Source organism: Scyliorhinus torazame, chromosome 10 (genome assembly GCF_047496885.1).
Source record: "Scyliorhinus torazame isolate Kashiwa2021f chromosome 10, sScyTor2.1, whole genome shotgun sequence".
Taxonomy (NCBI): Eukaryota; Metazoa; Chordata; class Chondrichthyes; order Carcharhiniformes; family Scyliorhinidae; genus Scyliorhinus; species Scyliorhinus torazame.
Window position 1 is genome coordinate 188,451,803 of NC_092716.1, and position 18,630 is coordinate 188,470,432.

General features: G+C 44.6%; 1 protein-coding gene across 4 annotated transcripts in view; it reads right to left on the reverse strand.

The window, feature by feature from the left end:
- Positions 1–18,630, reverse strand: part of mrvi1 (murine retrovirus integration site 1 homolog) — a 317,269-nt gene that overhangs the window by 115,649 nt on the left and 182,990 nt on the right. For all 4 annotated transcript variants that reach the window (XM_072466158.1, XM_072466161.1, XM_072466160.1 and 1 more), the window contains one exon: positions 17,245–17,324. In XM_072466158.1, the coding sequence (XP_072322259.1) occupies positions 17,245–17,324 (80 nt within the window). The remainder of the gene's footprint in view (positions 1–17,244; positions 17,325–18,630) is intronic.

Here is an 18,630-nt window from a genome sequence, read left to right on the forward strand (position 1 = left end):
GCCGTTTGGCCCTTTGAGCCTGCTCCGCCATTCATCACGATCACGGCTGATCATCCAACTCAATAGCCTAATCCTGCTTTCTCCCCATAGCCTTTGATCCCATTCTCCCCAAGTGCTATATCTAGCCAATTCTTGAATATATTCAAAGTTATAGCATCAACTACTTCCTGTGGCAATGAATTCCACAGGCTCACGACTCTTTGTGTGAAGAAATGTCTCCTTATCTCTGTCTGAAATGGTTTACCCTGAATCCTCAGACTGTGACCCCTGGTTCTGGACACATCCATCATTGGTAACATCTTCCCTGCATCTACCCTGTCTAGTCCTGTTAGAATTTTATATGTCTCTATAAGATCCCCCCTCATTCTTCTGAACTCCAGCGAGAACAATCCGAATCTAGTCAATCACTCCCGCCATCCCTGGAATCAGTCTGGTAAACCTTCGCTGCACTCCCTCGCGAGCAAGAACATCTTTCCTCAGGGCAGGAGGCCAAAACTGCACACAATACTCCAGGTGCGGCCTCACCAAGGCCCTGTACAATTGCAGCAACACATCCCTGCTTCTATACTCGAAACCTCTCGCAATGAAGGCCAACATACCATTAGCCTTCTTTACCGCCTGCTGCACCTGCATGCTTACCTTCAGCGAATGGTGCACAAGGACACCCAGGTCCCGCTGTACACTCGCTTCTCCCAATTTACAACCATTCAGGTAGTAATCTTCCTTCCTGTTTTTGCTTCCAAAATGAATAACCTCACACTTATCCAAATTATACTGCATCTGCCATTGATTTGCCCACTCGCCCAGCCTGTCCAGATTACGCTGTAGGATCCCTGCATCCCCATCACAATTCACCCTCCCACCTAATTTGGTATCATCTGCAAACTTTGAGATGTTACATTTTGTTCCCTCATCCAAATCATTAATATATATTGTGAATAGTTGGGGTCCCAGCACCGATCCCTATGGTACCCCACAGTTACTGCCAATTTGAAAAGGACCCATTGATCCCTACTCTTTGTTTCCTCTCTGCCAACCAGTTTTCTATCCACCTCAATACATCTCCCCCAATCCCATGTGCTTTAATTTTGCACAATAATCTCTTATGCGGGACTTTGTGAAATGCCTTCTGAAAGTCCAAATATAACACATTGACTGGCTCCCCCTTGTCAATTGTCCTGGTTACATCTTCAAAGAATTCCAACAGATTTGTCAAGCATGATTTTCCCTTCATAAATCCATGCTGACTCTGACTGATCCTGCCACTGCTTTCTAAATGTTCCGCTATAAAATCCTTGATAATGGATTCAAACATTTCCCCCACTACCGATGTTAGGCTTACTGGTCTATAATTCCCTGCTTTCTCTCTACCTCCCTTTTTGAATATCGGAGTGACGTGAGCTATCCTCCAATCTGCAGGGACAGTTCCAGAGTCGATAGAATCCCGGAAGATGACCACCAATGCATCCACTATTTCCAGAGCCACCTCCTTAAGCACTCTGGGATGCAGATTCTCAGGCCCTGGGGATTTATCCACCTTCAAACCCATCAATTTTCCCAGCACGATTTCTCTACTAATGTCGATCTCCCTCAATTCTTCCCTCTCACTAAACCTTTCATTCTCCAACATCTCTGGTATCTAATTTGTGACCTCTTTTTGAAGACGGAACCAAGGTATGTAGTCAATTGGTCAGCCATTTCTTTGTCCCTTATTCTGCATTCCCCTGTTTCTGTCTGTAGGGGGCCTACATTTCTCTTTACCAATCTCTTTCTCTTCACATATCTATAGAAACTCTTAGTGTCAGTCTTTCTTTCGTACTGTACTTTCCCCTTCTTAATCAATCCCTTCGTCCTTCTTTGCTGAATTCTAAACTGCTCCCAATCCTCAGACATATTATTTTTCTTGGCCAATCTGTATGCTTCTTCCTTGTATCGGATACTATTTCTAATTTCCTTTGTAAGCCATGGATTGGCCCTCTTACCCCCTTTGCTTTTGTGCCAGACAAATTGAACAGTTGCTGTAGTTCCCCTATGCATTCCTTGAATGTTTGCCATTGTCCATCCATTGTCATCCCTTTAAGTAACTCTCCCCAATCTATCAAGGCCAACACATGCCTCATACCTTCATAGTTCCCTTTAGCACCCTAGTCTCCGAATTAACTACTTCACTCTCCATCTTGATAAAAAATTCTATCATGTTATGGTCACTCACCCCCAAGGGGTCTCGTGCAGCCAGATGTGCAATGACTCCCTTCTCATTACACAGTACCCAGTCTAAGATGGCCTGGTCTCTAGTTGGTTTCTCCACATATTGGTCAAGAAAACCATCCCGTATATACTCCAGGAATTCCTCCTCTACGGCATAGTGGCTAATTTGATTTGCCCAATCTATGTGAAGTTTAAAATCACCCATGATAAAAGAACAAAGAACAAAGAAATGTACAGCACAGGAACAGGCCCTTCGGCCCTCCAAGCCCGTGCCGACCATACTGCCCGACTAAACTACAATCTTCTACACTTCCTGGGTCCGTATCCTTCTATTCCCATCCTATTCATATATTTGTCAAGATGCCCCTTAAATGTCCCTATCGTCCCTGCTTCCACTACCTCCTCCGGTAGCGAGTTCCAGGCACCCACTACCCTCTGCGTAAAAAACTTGCCTCGTACATCTACTCTAAACCTTGCCCCTCTCACCTTAAACCTATGCCCCCTAGTAATTGACCCCTCTACCCTGGGGAAAAGCCTCTGACTATCCACTCTGTCTATGCCCCTCATAATTTTGTATACCTCTATCAGGTCGCCCCTCAACCTCCTTCGTTCCAGTGAGAACAAACCGAGTTTATTCAATCGCTCCTCATAGCTTATGCCCTCCATACCAGGCAACATTCTGGTAAATCTCTTCTGCACCCTCTCTAAAGCCTCCACATCCTTCTGGTAGTGTGGCGACCAGAATTGAACACTATACTCCAAGTGTGGCCTAACTAAGGTTCTATACAGCTGCAACATGACTTGCCAATTCTTATACTCAATGCCCCGGCCAATGAAGGCAAGCATGCCGTATGCCTTCTTGACTACCTTCTCCACCTGTGTTGCCCCTTTCAATGACCTGTGGACCTGTACTCCTAGATCTCTTTGACTTTCAATACTCTTGAGGGTTCTACCATTCACTGTATATTCCCTACCTGCATTAGCCCTTCCAAAATGCATTACCTCACATTTGTCCGGATTAAACTCCATCTGCCATCTCTCCGCCCAAGTCTCCAGACAATCTAAATCCTGCTGTATCCTCAGACAGTCCTCATCGCTATCCGCAATTCCACCAACCTTTGTGTCGTCTGCAAACTTACTAATCAGACCAGTTACATTTTCCTCCAAATCATTTATATATACTACAAACAGCAAAGGTCCCAACACTGATCCCTGTGGAACACCACTGGTCACAGCCCTCCAATTAGAAAAGCATCCCTCCATTGCTACCCTCTGCCTTCTATGGCCTAGCCAGTTCTGTATCCACCTTGCCAGTTCACCCCTGATCCCGTGTGACTTCACCTTTTGTACTAGTCTACCATGAGGGACCTTGTCAAAGGCCTTACTGAAGTCCATATAGACAACATCCACTGCCCTACCTGCATCAATCATCTTAGTGACCTCCTCGAAAAACTCTATCAAGTTAGTGAGACACGACCTCCCCTTCACAAAACCGTGCTGCCTCTCACTAATACGTCCATTTGCTTCCAAATGGGAGTAGATCCTGTCTCGAAGAATTCTCTCCAGTAATTTCCCTACCACTGAAGTAAGGCTCACCGGCCTGTAGTTCCCGGGATTATCCTTGCTACCCTTCTTAAACAGAGGAACAACATTGGCTATTCTCCAGTCCTCCGGGACATCCCCTGAAGACTGCGAGGATCCAAAGATTTCTGTCAAGGCCTCAGCAATTTCCTCTCCAGCCTCCTTCAGTATTCTGGGGTAGATCCCATCAGGCCCTGGGGACTTATCTACCTTAATATTTTTTAAGACACCCAACACCTCGTCTTTTTGGATCACAATGTGACCCAGGCTATCTACACCCCCTTCTCCAGACTCAACATCTACCAATTCCTTCTCTTTGGTGAATACTGATGCAAAGTATTCATTTAGTACCTCGCCCATTTCCTCTGGCTCCGCACATAGATTCCCTTGCCTATCCTTCAGTGGGCCAACCCTTTCCCTGGCTACCCTCTTGCTTTTTATGTACATGTAAAAAGCCTTGGGATTTTCCTTAACCCTATTTGCCAATGACTTTTCATGACCCCTTCTAGCCCTCCTGACTCCTTGCTTAAGTTCCTTCCTACTTTCCTTATATGCCACACAGGCTTCGTCTGTTCCCAGCCTTTTAGCCCTGACAAATGCCTCCTTTTTCTTTTTGACGAGGCCTACAATATCACTCGTCATCCAAGGTTCCCGAAAATTGCCGTATTTATCTTTCTTCCTCACAGGAACATGCCTGTCCTGTATTCCTTTCAACTGACACTTGAAAGCCTCCCACATGTCAGATGTTGATTTGCCCTCAAACATCCGCCCCCAATCTATGTTCTTCAGTTCTCGCCTAATATTGTTATAATCAGCCTTCCCCCAATTTAGCACATTCATCCTCGGACCACTCTTATCCTTGTCCGCCAGTACTTTAAAACTTACTGAATTGTGGTCACTGTTACCAAAATGCTCCCCTACTGAAACATCTACCACCTGGCCGGGCTCATTCCCCAATACCAGGTCCAGTGCCGCCCCTTCCCTAGTTGGACTGTTTACATATTGTTTTAAGAAGCCCTCCTGGATGCTCCTTACAAACTCCGCCCCGTCTAAGCCCCTGGCACTAAGTGAGTCCCAGTCAATATTGGGGAAGTTGAAGTCTCCCATCACCACAACCCTGTTGTTTTTACTCTTTTCCAAAATCTGTCTACCTATCTGCTCCTCTATCTCCCGCTGGCTGTTGGGAGGCCTGTAGTATACCCCCAACATTGTGACTGCACCCTTCTTATTCCTGATCTCTACCCATATAGCCTCACTGCCCTCTGAGGTGTCCTCTCGCAGTATAGCTGTGATATTCTCCCGAACAAGTAGCGCAACTCCGCCTCCCCTTTTACATCCCCCTCTATCCCGCCTGAAACATCTAAATCCTGGAACGTTTAGCTGCCAATCCTGCCCTTCCCTCAACCAGGTCTCTGTAATGGCAACAACATCATAGTTCCAAGTAGTAATCCAAGCTCTAAGTTCATCTGCCTTACCCGTAATGCTCCTTGCATTAAAACATATGCACTTCAGGCCACCAGACCCGCTGTGTTCAGCAACTTCTCCCCGTCTGCTCTGCCTCAGAGCCACACTGTCCCTATTCCCTAGTTCTCCCTCAATGCTCTCACCTTCTGACCTATTGCTCCCGTGCCCACCCCCCTGCCATACTAGTTTAAACCCTCCCGTGTGACACTAGCAAACCTCGCGGCCAGGATATTTATGCCTCTCTGGTTTAGATGCAACCCGTCCATCTTATACAGGTCACACCTGCCCCGGAAGAGCTCCCAGTGGTCCAGATAACGGAAACCCTCCCTCCTACACCAGCTGTTTAGCCACGTGTTTGTCTGCTCTATCTTCCTATTTCTAGCCTCACTGGCACGTGGCACAGGGAGTAATCCCGAGATTACAACCCTCGAGGTCCTGTCTTTTAACTTTCTGCCTAGCTCCCTGAACTCCTGCTGCAGGACCTCATGCCCCTTCCTGCCTATGTCGTTAGTACCAATATGTACAACGACCTCTGCCTGTTTGCCCTCCCCCTTCAGGATTCCCTCTACCCGTTCGGAGACATCCTGGACCCTGGCACCAGGGAGGCAACATACCATCCTGGAGTCTCTTTCACGTCCACAGAAGCGCCTATCTGTGCCCCTGACTATAGAGTCCCCTATTACTATTACTCTTCTGCGCTTTGACCCTCCCTTCTGAACATCAGAGCCAGCCGTGGTGCCACTGCTCTGGCTGCTGCTGTTTTCCCCTGATAGGCTATCCCCCCCGACAGTATCCAAAGGGGTATATCTGTTCGAGAGGGGGACAACCACAGGGGATTCCTGCACTGACTGCCTGCCCTTTCTGGTGGTCACCCATTTCTCTGCCTGCACCTTGGGTGTGACCACATTTACATAACTGCGATCTATGAAGCTTTCCGCCACCTGCATGCTCCTAAGTGCATCCAATTGCTGCTCCAACCGAACCATGCGGTCTGTGAGGAGCTGCAGTTGGGTACACCTTCTGCAGATGAAGCCATCCGGGACGCTGGAAGCCTCCCGGACCTGCCACATCTCACAGTCAGAGCACAGCACCCCTCTAACTGACATTGCGTCAATTAATTAAAATTAAAATTTGTCTTTTTTTTTAAATACTTTTTTTTTTAATTGTAAAGTTACTGTCAACTATCTGTTTCCTAGCACTAGATTTCTAATAGAAATGCGATAGCTAACTATAATACTCTCCGATCTCTGGCTTAGATATCCTCTAAATTATAATTAAGTTATTATGTTTAATTAGTTCCCAAATACTCAAATTTTTTTTTTAAAATTTAGGTTAGAATCCCAACCAGCCACTCAGGTCACAGCTTTTCTGTGATGTCACTTCAGTTTCCCCCCGACACACAATTTGAAAAAAGGTATAAAAGTAAAAATCACTTACTTACCTTCTTACCTTCTGAGTGTCTGAGATGTTCTCAGGTTCTCTCGCTGACAGAGACTGCTCCTCCACCTCCGAACCTTGACCTGCACAATGCTAATAATATAATAATATAATATGGCACTTACCTTACACCAATGGGTCTTATTATTAGGTTCGAGGAGGAGGGCGGGTGGGAGACACTACACGTGTAGTGTCTCGGGTTTCCTCTCCACCAGAATTTATTGGTTGGGGGGGGGGGACTTGCCAGAGGTCGAACTTCCGGTTCCTGCCTTATATAAAAACAAATAAAACAGAAAAGAAGAACAGACACGGGACCAGGCAAGGCTTATTAAATTCACTACTCACCACCGATATTCCCTTGTTACATGCATCTCTAATTTCTTGTTGAATGCCATTCCCAACCTCACCACTGCAGTTTGGGGTCTATATATGACACCCACTAATGTTTTTTGTCCCTTGGTATTTCCAACTCTACCCATACAGATTCCACATTGTCAGAGCTGATATCCTTTTGCACTACTTTATTAATTTCCTCTTTAACCAGCAGTGCCACGCCACAACTTTTTTTTTTATGCCTGTCCTTCCTAAATACTGAAAACCCTGGGACATTCAGTTCCTGTAGCCACCTAAATTGGCCAACTCCCGATTTAAAATGGCGAACGGCAAAGGCTGATGGGAAAGTCAGCCAACAAGACAGAAACCAGCGGCTGCAGGTTTGCTATGTATTTACCTCTGCAAAGGCCAGACAACATCGATACCAGCGGCCATCAGCATAACAAAGTAGCAGCCATCTGCATACTGATGAGCAATCCCCGGGAACAATAAGTAACATTTTGGACACATAAAGCAAAGCCAGACTCCTCGGCGCCAGCAGGAGCCAACACAAAGGAGGTGAACGAGCACCTCAAGACCGCCCATCGATCAGGGAACCGCTCCAGTATTGGAGAAAATCGAACCAAGCGATTGGGACAAAGTCCAATCACTTGGGACCAGGTACAGGGTCCGCCCCGAAAGGCGGGAAGCCCCTGGGGACTATAAGAGTTGAGCCCCAAGTTCAAATTGCTCTCTCTTCTTCCTGCCCGGGTCACCCAGCAACATGAACCAACATTGACCGTGACCGGTGCAGTGATCGTCGACTGACGCGAGACTTAATTCAACGCTCGCTACGAGATAGGCGCTCCTAGCTACCAATCCGTACCAACTTCGAATCCCGCAGACTCAGAACCCGAACGAAAGGCCATTTGTTCCCCTGACCTGCTGGGCCAGTCCGAAGTTAAGTATAGGCCTGTTAGTTATCGAAGTAGCTTAGACGTAGAATTTTTGCATGAGTAGCGATTACTGTGTATAATAAATGTGCTTTGATTTAAATCTTACTAATCGGTGTATTGGGTTATTGATCATTACTCGGACTTGAACCTCGTGGCGGTATCATAAAGATACCTGGCGACTCGAGAGCAAAGGTAATAAAACAGAGCAATTGAACCAAGGAGAAAATCAGCAACATTCCCATCCCTGTTCACCCTGCAGCCATGTCTCCGTAATCCCAATTATGTCATACCCATTTATATCTATCTGCTCGATTAGTTCATCCACTTTATTGCAAATGCTCCATGCATTAAAGCACAGAGCCTTTAAGTTTGTCTTTTTCACAATGTTTGTCTTGCTCCCAATATTTTTCTCTATTGCCCTGTTTGAATTTTGCCCTTGGTTTCTCCACCTTTCACTTTTCTTCTTCACTTTTCCATCTTTTGCTTTTGTCCTTGCTCCCTCTTTCTCTGACTCCTTGCATAGGTTTCCATCCCACTGGCATATTAGTTTAAACCCTCCCCAACCGCTCTAGCAAATAGCACCCCTAGGACATCAGTCCCAGTCCTGCCCAGGTGTAACCCGTCCAGTTTGTATAGGTCCCACCTCCCCCAGAACTGGTCCCAATGCCCCAGGAATCTGAAACCCTCCTCCTGACACCATCTCTTCAGCCACATATTCATCCTATACATCTTGTAATTTCTACTCTGACTAGCACGGGGCACCAGGAGTAATCCTGAGATCACTAACTTTGAGGTCCGATTTCTCCAACTTCCTTCCTAATTCCCTGTATTCTGCTTTTAGGACCTCACCCCTTTTTTTACCTATGTCGTTTGTACCGATGTGTACCACGACCACTGGCTGTTCATCCTGCCCCTCCAGAATATCCTGTACCAGCTTCGAGACATCCTGATGTTTGATTGAAGCTCATCTTAGGGTCAAATACAACACCAAGGTTGTGAACAATCTGGTTCAGCTGTTAATCTCTTGTCAATTGCATTGTTAAGGTTTGTTAATGTCATGACAATCACACTGTTAAAGAGAAACAGGTGATGGGTATTGTCATGTGAGAGTACCTTTAAGAAATGGGAGTTTTTATAGAATAACTGTAGTGGGTGTACCTTTAAGAAATGGGTGTTTATCACTGCAGTGATGTCAGAGAGTGGGTGGAGCTGGGCTGTCTGTCTGCTTTACTTTCGTTTTTGAGCTGGCTGCTACAGAGTGAGTTTTTAGTTTTTGTTTTCAGAGAGAAGAGCTGCAGTGAATGCCAGCAGATGTGTGTGGATCTCTACAAGCTAAAGAGTGTTCATTTGGGTGATTTCAAAGGGATAACTGCTCTCATTGGAGAATTTAAACCTGATCTCTGTGTTAAAAGGATCTTTTTTCTTCTGGATGTTGTTTGGGAATTTATTAAGGATTACTTAGTGTTGTATTCTTTGGGGGTTGTATTTGAATTGATGGTTGCTTAGATGTTCACTGTATGTTTTAAAAAGGTTAACTTGAGTTCATAGAATAAACATTGTTTTGCTTTAAAAAATACTTTTCAATTTCTGCTGTACTACTCCTGTAGAGTTGTGCCCATACCACAATCTATTAAAAGTTGTGGGTCAGGTGAACGCCATGATACAGTATGGGGTTCTCTAAACCCTGGTCCATAACAAACTGGGGGCATGTCCGGGATAAAAGTCTATCTATTGGATTGGCTTAGTGAACTTAAAGACAGTGAGGGGTGAGCATATTGTGATTGCTTTTCAGGTGTGGTATTCCAGTTTAAGTGGGGAATGTGTTGTGGACAATGGCTCTTTCAGAGGCTGAGAAGTTTTTGGGGGTCGAGACGGTCACACACAGTACCTTATGGACAGAGACTAAAAGCAGACTGTTAGATTTGGCAAAAAACATTGCAGTTAACATTACCTGACAAAATGCAAAAATCTGAGGTAATTACGGCGGGGCTAAGCATTTAAAGTTGCTTTAGATACAGTTTGACTCATTGGAAATGGCAAAAATTCAGTTACAAATCAAATAAATGGAACATGAGAAAGAATTAAAGCAGCTTGAATACGAAAGAGAGAGAGGAAAAAGAGAGTGAGATAGAGAGGACAAAGAAAAGGAGAGAGAAGAAATGAGAAAAGAAAGAATAGCCCTAATAGAACAAAAAGAAAGAGAAAGGGAGATGCAGATCAGGGAAAAAGATAAAGAGAGAGAGTTTGAACTTCAGAAAATGGCCATGAAACATGACAGTCAGTTAAAATTGGCAGATGTAAAGGGAAACGTACAGTTGGATGATAGTGATGAGGATAGTGAGAAAGAACCAGTGCCTGAAACCTACAGACAAAGGTTTAGAGATTTAAGGAAAGAATTTGGTCAAACATACATGGAGTTTGAAAAGATCAAACAGAGTAATTTTAATAGGTGGATGAGAGCTTTGAAAATAGACCAAACGTATGAAGCTCTCAGAGAAATTATCATAGATTATCATAGAATTTACAGTGCAGAATTATACTTTTGGAGGAGTTTAAAAATTCAATTCCTGATGTAGTGAGAACCCATGTGGAAGAGCAGAGGGTTAAAACTGTGAGGTTAGCAGCAGAAATGGCAGATGATTATGAATTAGTTCATAAATCAAAGCTTGGTTTCCGACATTAGTTTCAGCCTGTGAAGGATAGTCACAATTTTAAGAGATACGGGAGCTAGTCAATCTTGAATGGTAAGAGATGAGGAATTATGTAGTTTGGGAAGAATGTTGCCAGAAAAGGTGGTGATATGTGGAATTCAGGGTGAGAGGAGTAGTGTTCCATTATATAAGGTAAGGTTGGAAAGTCCAGTGAAGAGTGGTGAAGTGGTAGTAGGAGTAATAGAGAAACTATCTTGTCCAGGAATACAGTTTACCTTGAGTAATGATATAGCTGGATCGCAGGTGGGAGTGATGCCTACTGTGGTTGATAAGCCAGTGGAAAATCAGACAACTGAAGTGTTGAAAGATGGATATCCTAGGATTTTTCCTGATTGTGTAGTAACAAGGTCGCAAAGCCACAGGTTAAGACAAGAGGAGAAATCAAAGAGTGAAGATGAAGTCGAAGAGCAATTATCAGAAACGATTTTTGATCAGATGGTTGAAAAAGAACAAGAACAGGTGGAGGATGAGGCAGATATTTTTAGTTCAGGAACATTGGCGGAGTTACAACAAAAAGATCTAGAAATAAAACGGGTGTATCAGAAAGCATATACGGATGAGTGTATACCAGAGTGTTATTACCGTAAAAGTGATGTCTTGATGAGAAAATGGAGACCTTTACATATGCAGGCAGATGAAAAGTGGGCAGAAGTTCATCAAGTGGTATTGCCGGTAGAGTATAGAAAGGAGGTGTTGCGAGTTACACATGAGGTACCAGTGGGAGGTCATTTGCGAATAAGGAAAACTCAAGCTAAAATCCAAAAACATTTTTATTGGCCTGGACTACATAAAGATGTAGTAAAATTTTGTCAATCATGTCACACATGTCAAGTGATAGGGAAACCTCAAGCAGTGATAAAACCAGCGCCCTTAATACCCATTCCAGCATTTGAGGAACCTTTTACAAGGGTCCTAATTGATTGCGTAGGACCGCTTCCGAAAACAAAAAGTGGGAATCAATATCTTTTGACTATAATGGATGTGTCTACTAGGTTTCCAGAGGCCATTCCAGTACATAATATTACAGCTAAAAGGATTGTGGAGGAGTTACTTAAATTCTTTACTAAATATGGACCACCCACAGAAATACAATCGGATCAAGAATCAAATTTTACCTCAAAGTTATTCAAAGAAGTTATGGATAGCTTAGGAATAAAACAATTTAAATCAACTGCATACCATCCAGAATCGCAGGGAGCGTGAGAAAGGTGGCATCAGACATTAAAGACAATATTGAGGGCTTATTGTCACGATTGTCCAGAGGATTGGGATAAAGGAATTGCATTCGTACTGTTTGCAATTAGGGATGCATCTAATGAGTGAACCAAATTCAGTCATTTTGAACTAATCTTTGGTTATGAGGTAAGAGGACCACTTAAATTGATTAAGGAAAAATTGGTGAGTGAGAAATTGGAAATTACATTATTGGATTAAGTGTCAAATTTTAGGGAACGATTAAATAGAGCAGGGGAATTGGTTAGACAACGTTTAAAAGTTGCACAAAATGTGATGAAACGGGTAGCGGACAAGAAATCCAAAGTCCGTAGTTTTGCCAGTGAAGATAAAGTTTTAGTATTGTTACCAATGGTAGGAGAACCTTTAAAATCAAGGTTTTGTGGATATTATCAGGTAGATTTCTTTTTATTTTATAGAATTTACAGTGCAGAAGGAGGCCATTCGGCCCATCAAGTCTGCACCGGTTCTTGGAAAGAGCACCCTACCCAAAGTCCACACCTCCACCCTATCCCGACAATCCAGCAATCCCACCCAACACGAAGGGCAATTTTGGACACTTAAGGGCAATTTAGCATAGCCAATCCACCTTACCTGCACATCTTTGGACTGTGGGAGGAAACCAGAGCACCCGGAGGAAACCCACGCACACACGGGGAGGATGTGCAGACTCCGCACAGACAGTGACCCAAGCCCGAATCGAACCTGGGACCCTGGAGCTGTGAAGCAATTGTGCTATCCACAATGCTACCGTGCATTGAAAGGAAATGGGTGAATTATGTGGTAAGAACGCCAGATAGAAGGAAAACTCACCGAGTGTGTCATGCAAATATGCTTAAAAGGTACTTTGAAAGGGAAGGAGAGAAAAAGGAGGAGGTTTTAATGATAATAACTCAAAGTGACAAACCAAATCCAGATGGCTGTGAATTTGACATGCCTCAAATTAAATTGGAAAATGAGGATGTTCTTAAAAATTGGGATAAATTGTTAAGTTACCTTCCAGAGGAAAAACAAACTGACCTGAAAGAGTTTGTGGAGACAAATTGGGAAGTACTAAAATGGCTATACATGATGTAGATGTGGGAAATGCTGTTCCAATCAAACAACATCCATATAGACTTAACCCTTTAAAATTGGCACAAGTTAACAAAGAGATTGAGAGTATGCTTAAAAATGGCATAATTGAAGTGGGTTGCAGCCAATGGAGCTCACCCATAGTGATGGTATCTAAACCAGACGGTACCCAACGGTTGTGTGTGGACTATAGAAAGGTTAATGCAGTTACAGGAATGGACTCTTATCCTATCCCACATTTGTGGGATTGCATTGAGAAAGTGGGACAATCAGCTTTTATTTCCAAACTGGATTTACTTAAAGGTTACTGGCAGGTACCTTTATCCAAAAGGGCGAAGGAGATTTCAGCTTTTGTGACTCCAGATGGTATATACCAATTCAAAGTTATCCCATTTGGCATGGAAATCGCCCCAGCCACATTTCAACGGTTAACCAACAAAGTTGTTTCAGGATTACCCAATTGGTATACATCGACGATCTGGCAATTTTCAGCCAGACATGGAAAGAACATTTAAAACATCTGATGGAGGTTTTCGATCGACTTCAGGAAGCGGGTTTGGTGGTAAACCTAGCCAAAAGTGAATTTGGAAAAGCCCAAGTCAATTTCCTTGGCCATACAAACGGACAGGGTCCAATGGTCACACGGGATGTGAAGACAACAGTTATTGAGGAGTTTCCAATACCCTCAAGACAAAGGGAAATAATGCGATTTCTTGGCATGAGTGGATTTGATCGAACATTTGTGAAACATTTTTGTAGCGTGATTGCTCCACTGATGGACTTGCTGAAGAAACGTCGAAAATTTCAGTGGACAGCGGAGTTTCAACAGGCCTTTGACTGCCTGAAAGCTGTGATAACCAATGCTCCTGTGTTGGAGAATTACAAGGGACTCTGTGATCAGATTGAACTAAAGTATATGACTTTAAAGGGAAATGTCAAGTCGTAGAGAAAAGGACAGATCGTGCAGAGACCTTCTTGTTCAAAGAGACTGTCAATTGAGAAGGATTCCAGTCGGAAGAAGAAGAACAAAAAATGGACTATATTATTATTGTACCTGTTTGCGTGTGTTGTTTTTTGAAACGAGAATGTATATTTACTGTGTGCATTTCTTAAAGGATAGTGAAAAGGTCAAAAATGAAACCATCTTGAAGTTGATGGTTTCCCTTGGGGGGAGTTGTCATGCGAGAGTACCTTCAAGGAATGGGTGTTTTTATAGAATAACTGCAGTGGGTGTACCATTAAGAAATGGGTGTTTATCACTGCAGTGATGCCAGAGATTGGGTGGAGCTGGGCTGTCTGTCTGCTTTACTTTCGTTTTTGAGCAGGCTGCTACAGAGTGAGTTTTCAGAGAGAAGAGCTGCAGTGAAAGCCAGCAGATGTGCATGGATCTCTCTACAGGCTAAAGAGTGTTCATTTGTGTGATTTCAAGTGGATAACTGCTCTCATTAGAGAATTTAAACCTGATCTCTGTGTTAAAAGGGTCTTTTGTCTTCTGGATGTTATTTGGGAATTTATTAAGGATTATTTTGTGTTGTATTCTTTGGGGGTTGTATTTGAATTGATGGTTGCTAAGATGTTCACTGTATGTTTTAAAAAGGTTAACTTGAGTACATAGAATAAACATTGTTTTGCTTTAAAAAATACTTTTCGATTTCTGCTGTACCACACCTGTAGAGTGGGCCATGCTCTCCCCATACCACAATCTATTAAAAGTTCTGGGTCACGTGAACTCCATGATACACTTTGGGGTTCTCTAAACCCTGGCCCATAACAGTATTAATTATCTTTGAGCACTTATTAATAGGGTATAGCAGCGTTTCTGTAGTGTAGTAGTTATCACTTATGTCTTCTGGGGGCACGTTTACGGTTCAAAAACAGGCAACAATATTCATAGAATCTACTGCATGGAGACAGGCCCTTTGGCCCAAACTGGTCCATACCAACCAAAAAGCCCATCTAAGTTAACCCCATTTGGCCCATATCCCTTTAAACCTTTCCTATTCATGTATCTGTCCAAATGTCTTTTAAATGTTGTCAATGTCCCTGCCTCAACCACTTCCCTTGGCAGCTCATTCCACATACGTACCACCCTCTGTGTAAAAAAGTTGCTCCTCAGCTTCCCATTAATTCTTTCCCCTCTTAACTTAAACCTATGCCCTCTAGTTCTCGATTCCCTAACCCTGGGAAAAAGACCAAGTGCATTCACCCTATCCATGCCTCTCATGATCTTATACACGACTACAAGATCACCCCTCAGTCTCCTACACTCCAAAGAAAAAAGTCCTAGCCTGTCCAATCTCTCCCGATAACTCAGTCCCTTGAGTCCTGGCAACATCCTTGTAAATCTCTTCTGCACTCTCTCCAGTTTAATAACATCTTTCCTATAGGAAGGCGGCCAAAACTGAACACAATACTCCAAGTGTGGCCTCACCAACGTCTCGTACAATTGCAACATAACTTCCCAACTTCTGTACTCAATGCCCTGACTGATGAAGGCCAGCATGCTAAAAGCCTTCTTCACTGCCCTATCTACCTGTGACTCCACCTTTAGAGAACCGTGCACCTGAACTCCAAAGTCCCTCTGTTCCATGATACTCCCCAAGGTCCTACCATTCACCGCAAAAGTCCTACCTTGATTTGCCTTTCCAAAATGCAACACCACACACATATCTGTATTGAACTCCATTTGCCATTTCTCAGCCCACTTCCCCAGCTGATCAAGATCCTGTTGTAATTTTTGATAACTTCCTCACTGTCTACAATGCCACCTATTTTAGTGTCATCTGCAAACTTACTTATCATGCCTTGTACATTGTCATCGAAATCATTGATATAGATAACAAACAGCATTATTAACTTTAAATATTAGTGTCATCTAGAACTCGGGACCTTAGTAGCATAATGGTAATGTTCTTGAACTAGTAGCCCAGAGTTCTCGACCAATGTTGTGCAAACATGAGTTCAAATCCCAGCACAACATCAGAAAATATAAATGAGGAATCGGCTGTGGCTCAGCTGATACCATCCTTGCCTCTAATTCAGAAGGTTGTGGGTTCAAGTGCCTCCAGTATTTGATCACATAAATCAATGCAGATGCTCCGGTGCGGTACCAAGAGTGGTGCACTGTTGGAAGTGTTGTTTTTAGGGGGTTATTAGATGATCTGCCCTTATTTTGCAGCTACATTCACACCAGAGTGTCCTCCGGCATGCTTATGGCCTCTGCGACCGGTGGGTTCTGCACTGGCTGGGGTGCGTCATCAGCGCAAGAACATTATTTTAATTTAATACGTTTCCTTTTAAAGTTGAGTCTTTTTGTTACATTGCTCCTTTAGGGGACTGTTAATTTATTTATTAGTTTAGTTGTTAAGAGTTTATTTAACTGGTAGTTAAGAGTGTATAAATAGAGGATAGCTGGGACAATGGGTTGTGTGCCAGGAGAGCTGAGACTGAACAAGTCAATAAACTCTCTCAATAAAGATTAGCTCTGTGTCTTGTTTTTTGCTTCAATAACGAGCTTGGATTCCATTAACATTACCGTCCAACAACAGTGAGGGCGTGGAATGGAGTCAATAGCTGGAATGGGGTTTGTGGCAGGGACTGATGAAAATGACTTCAGGCATCCCAATATGTCATGTCAAGACAGCTCTGCCTGATGGCAGTCAATTAAGTGCCTGGAGGACACTTGATTCTATTGGGCCTCCCTCATAGAACTGACACCCAGCTTGGTGGGCGAGACCCCCATCCGCCCATTAAATCCCGGCCATTATTATTTGTCTGTCCCGTTCAAAGGATCATTGAAGGAGTTGTGATTAACATCGTTGTCCTTCTGATTTCTATAATTTATAAGTTAAAGTGTGAATAGCAAAAAAGAGATAGAAAATAGGCAATCAGTGAGAATGAAATTGAGAGACAGAAAGGCAGAGGGGGGGTGGGTACGGAGAATTAGGTTGTCAGAGAGACGAGGTGGAAAGTAAAGGAAACACAGAGAGGCAGATAGATACAGGGGTGAAAGAGGAAGAAACAGAGAGACAGAGATAGAGCGAAAGAGAATGAAACCGAGAGTGACAGAGGTAGATTGAAAGAGACAGTGGGGAAGGGAAACATTAGAGACACAGACAGAGGGCAAGAAAAACTGAGAGAGACAGAGAGAGTCAGCTGCTGCATCAGTATGATAAATGGAGAGAAAAATCAATTGAAACATTAATAATTGAAGAGAATGAGCATGGTGTGAAGTCAGTCAAAGATCTCTGTGCTGAACAATATTTTACCAACAGAGGTTAGGGAACTTGTTGAGGACATGGATGTTCTGGAATTTCTGCTAGACCGTCGCTGGATAGGACTGTGTGATCTGCAAAGAACAAAAGAAAAGTTCAAACACAATTAGAAACTAAATAAATTCATGCAGACGTCAATTTAATAGGGTCCTGTTTCCCATCTGAGGAAAGATTATGTAAACACCAAGAAGGGGGCTCAGAGGGAAGGGGTGGTGTTGAGGGGGATAAACACCAGCGGGGTGTAATAAACACTGGGGAGGGGGACAGCGCAGTGGCACAGTGATTAGCACTGCTGCCTCACAGCGGCAGGGACCCGGGTTCGATTCCAACCTCGGGTGACTGTCAGTACGGGATGTGTATGTTCTTCCCGTGGGTTTCCTCCGGGTGCTCTGGTTTCCTCCCACAGTCCAAAGATGAGCAGGTTAGGTGGATTGGCCATGCTAAATTGCCCTTTAGTGTCCAAAGGCTAGGCGGGGTTATGGGGATTGGGCCTAGGTAGGGTGCTCTTTCGGAGTGTCTGTGCATATCGATGGGCCGAATGGTCTCCTTCTGCAGGTAGGGATTCTATGAGGAGGGAGGACTAAACATAGAGGGGAGGGGGGAATAAACACCAGGGGAGGGCGAGTGAATGGCTGAGTGAGCGTGAGTGAGTATGAGTGCGAGCATGAGTATTTCCTCCAGTTAAATATTGGGAAGACTAAAGCCATGGGGTGGGATTCTCCGACTCTCCGCGCCGGAATCGCTCTTGGTGCGGGGGTGGAGAATAGCTGTTCACGCCAGAAATCCGGCGCGACGGCGCTTCCGCGATTTTCCACGGACCCGCCAGTCACGCGCGTGGTCGACACAGCGCTAGTCGGGGGCTGTTGGAACAGGCACCTACGGCAATTCACCGCGGTCAACCTGCCAAACTCCCAGGTTTACATCTGGTACCACCCGGCGGGAGCTGGAACCCGCGGCCACGGTGGCGGTCCTGGTGGGGGCTGGGGTAATCTGACTCCGGCGGGGGGGCCTCAGCGGTGGCCAGGCCCGCAATCGGGGGCCACCGATCGGCGGGCCATCGTGATCTGGGGGGGACCTACCTTACTCCGCGTGGGCCTGCTGTGTGGCTCCGCTATGTCGGCGCCACCTGTGCAGAGTTGGGGCGCCGCGCACATGCGCGGCCACGCGGTCTGGACGGCAGGGCCCCGCCGGCAGCCAGAGCTGTGGGACGCACGGCAGGGCTCTGCTAGCCCCCTGGAAAACGGAGAATCACCCGGACTTTCGAGGAAAACGTCCGGAGTGATTCTCGCCCGTTTTCCGGCGGGCGTGGGGACTTAGTCCCTAAAAGGGAGAATTCCGGCCATGGTCTCCAGTCCCTGTCACAAACTCTGTTCCTGAGCC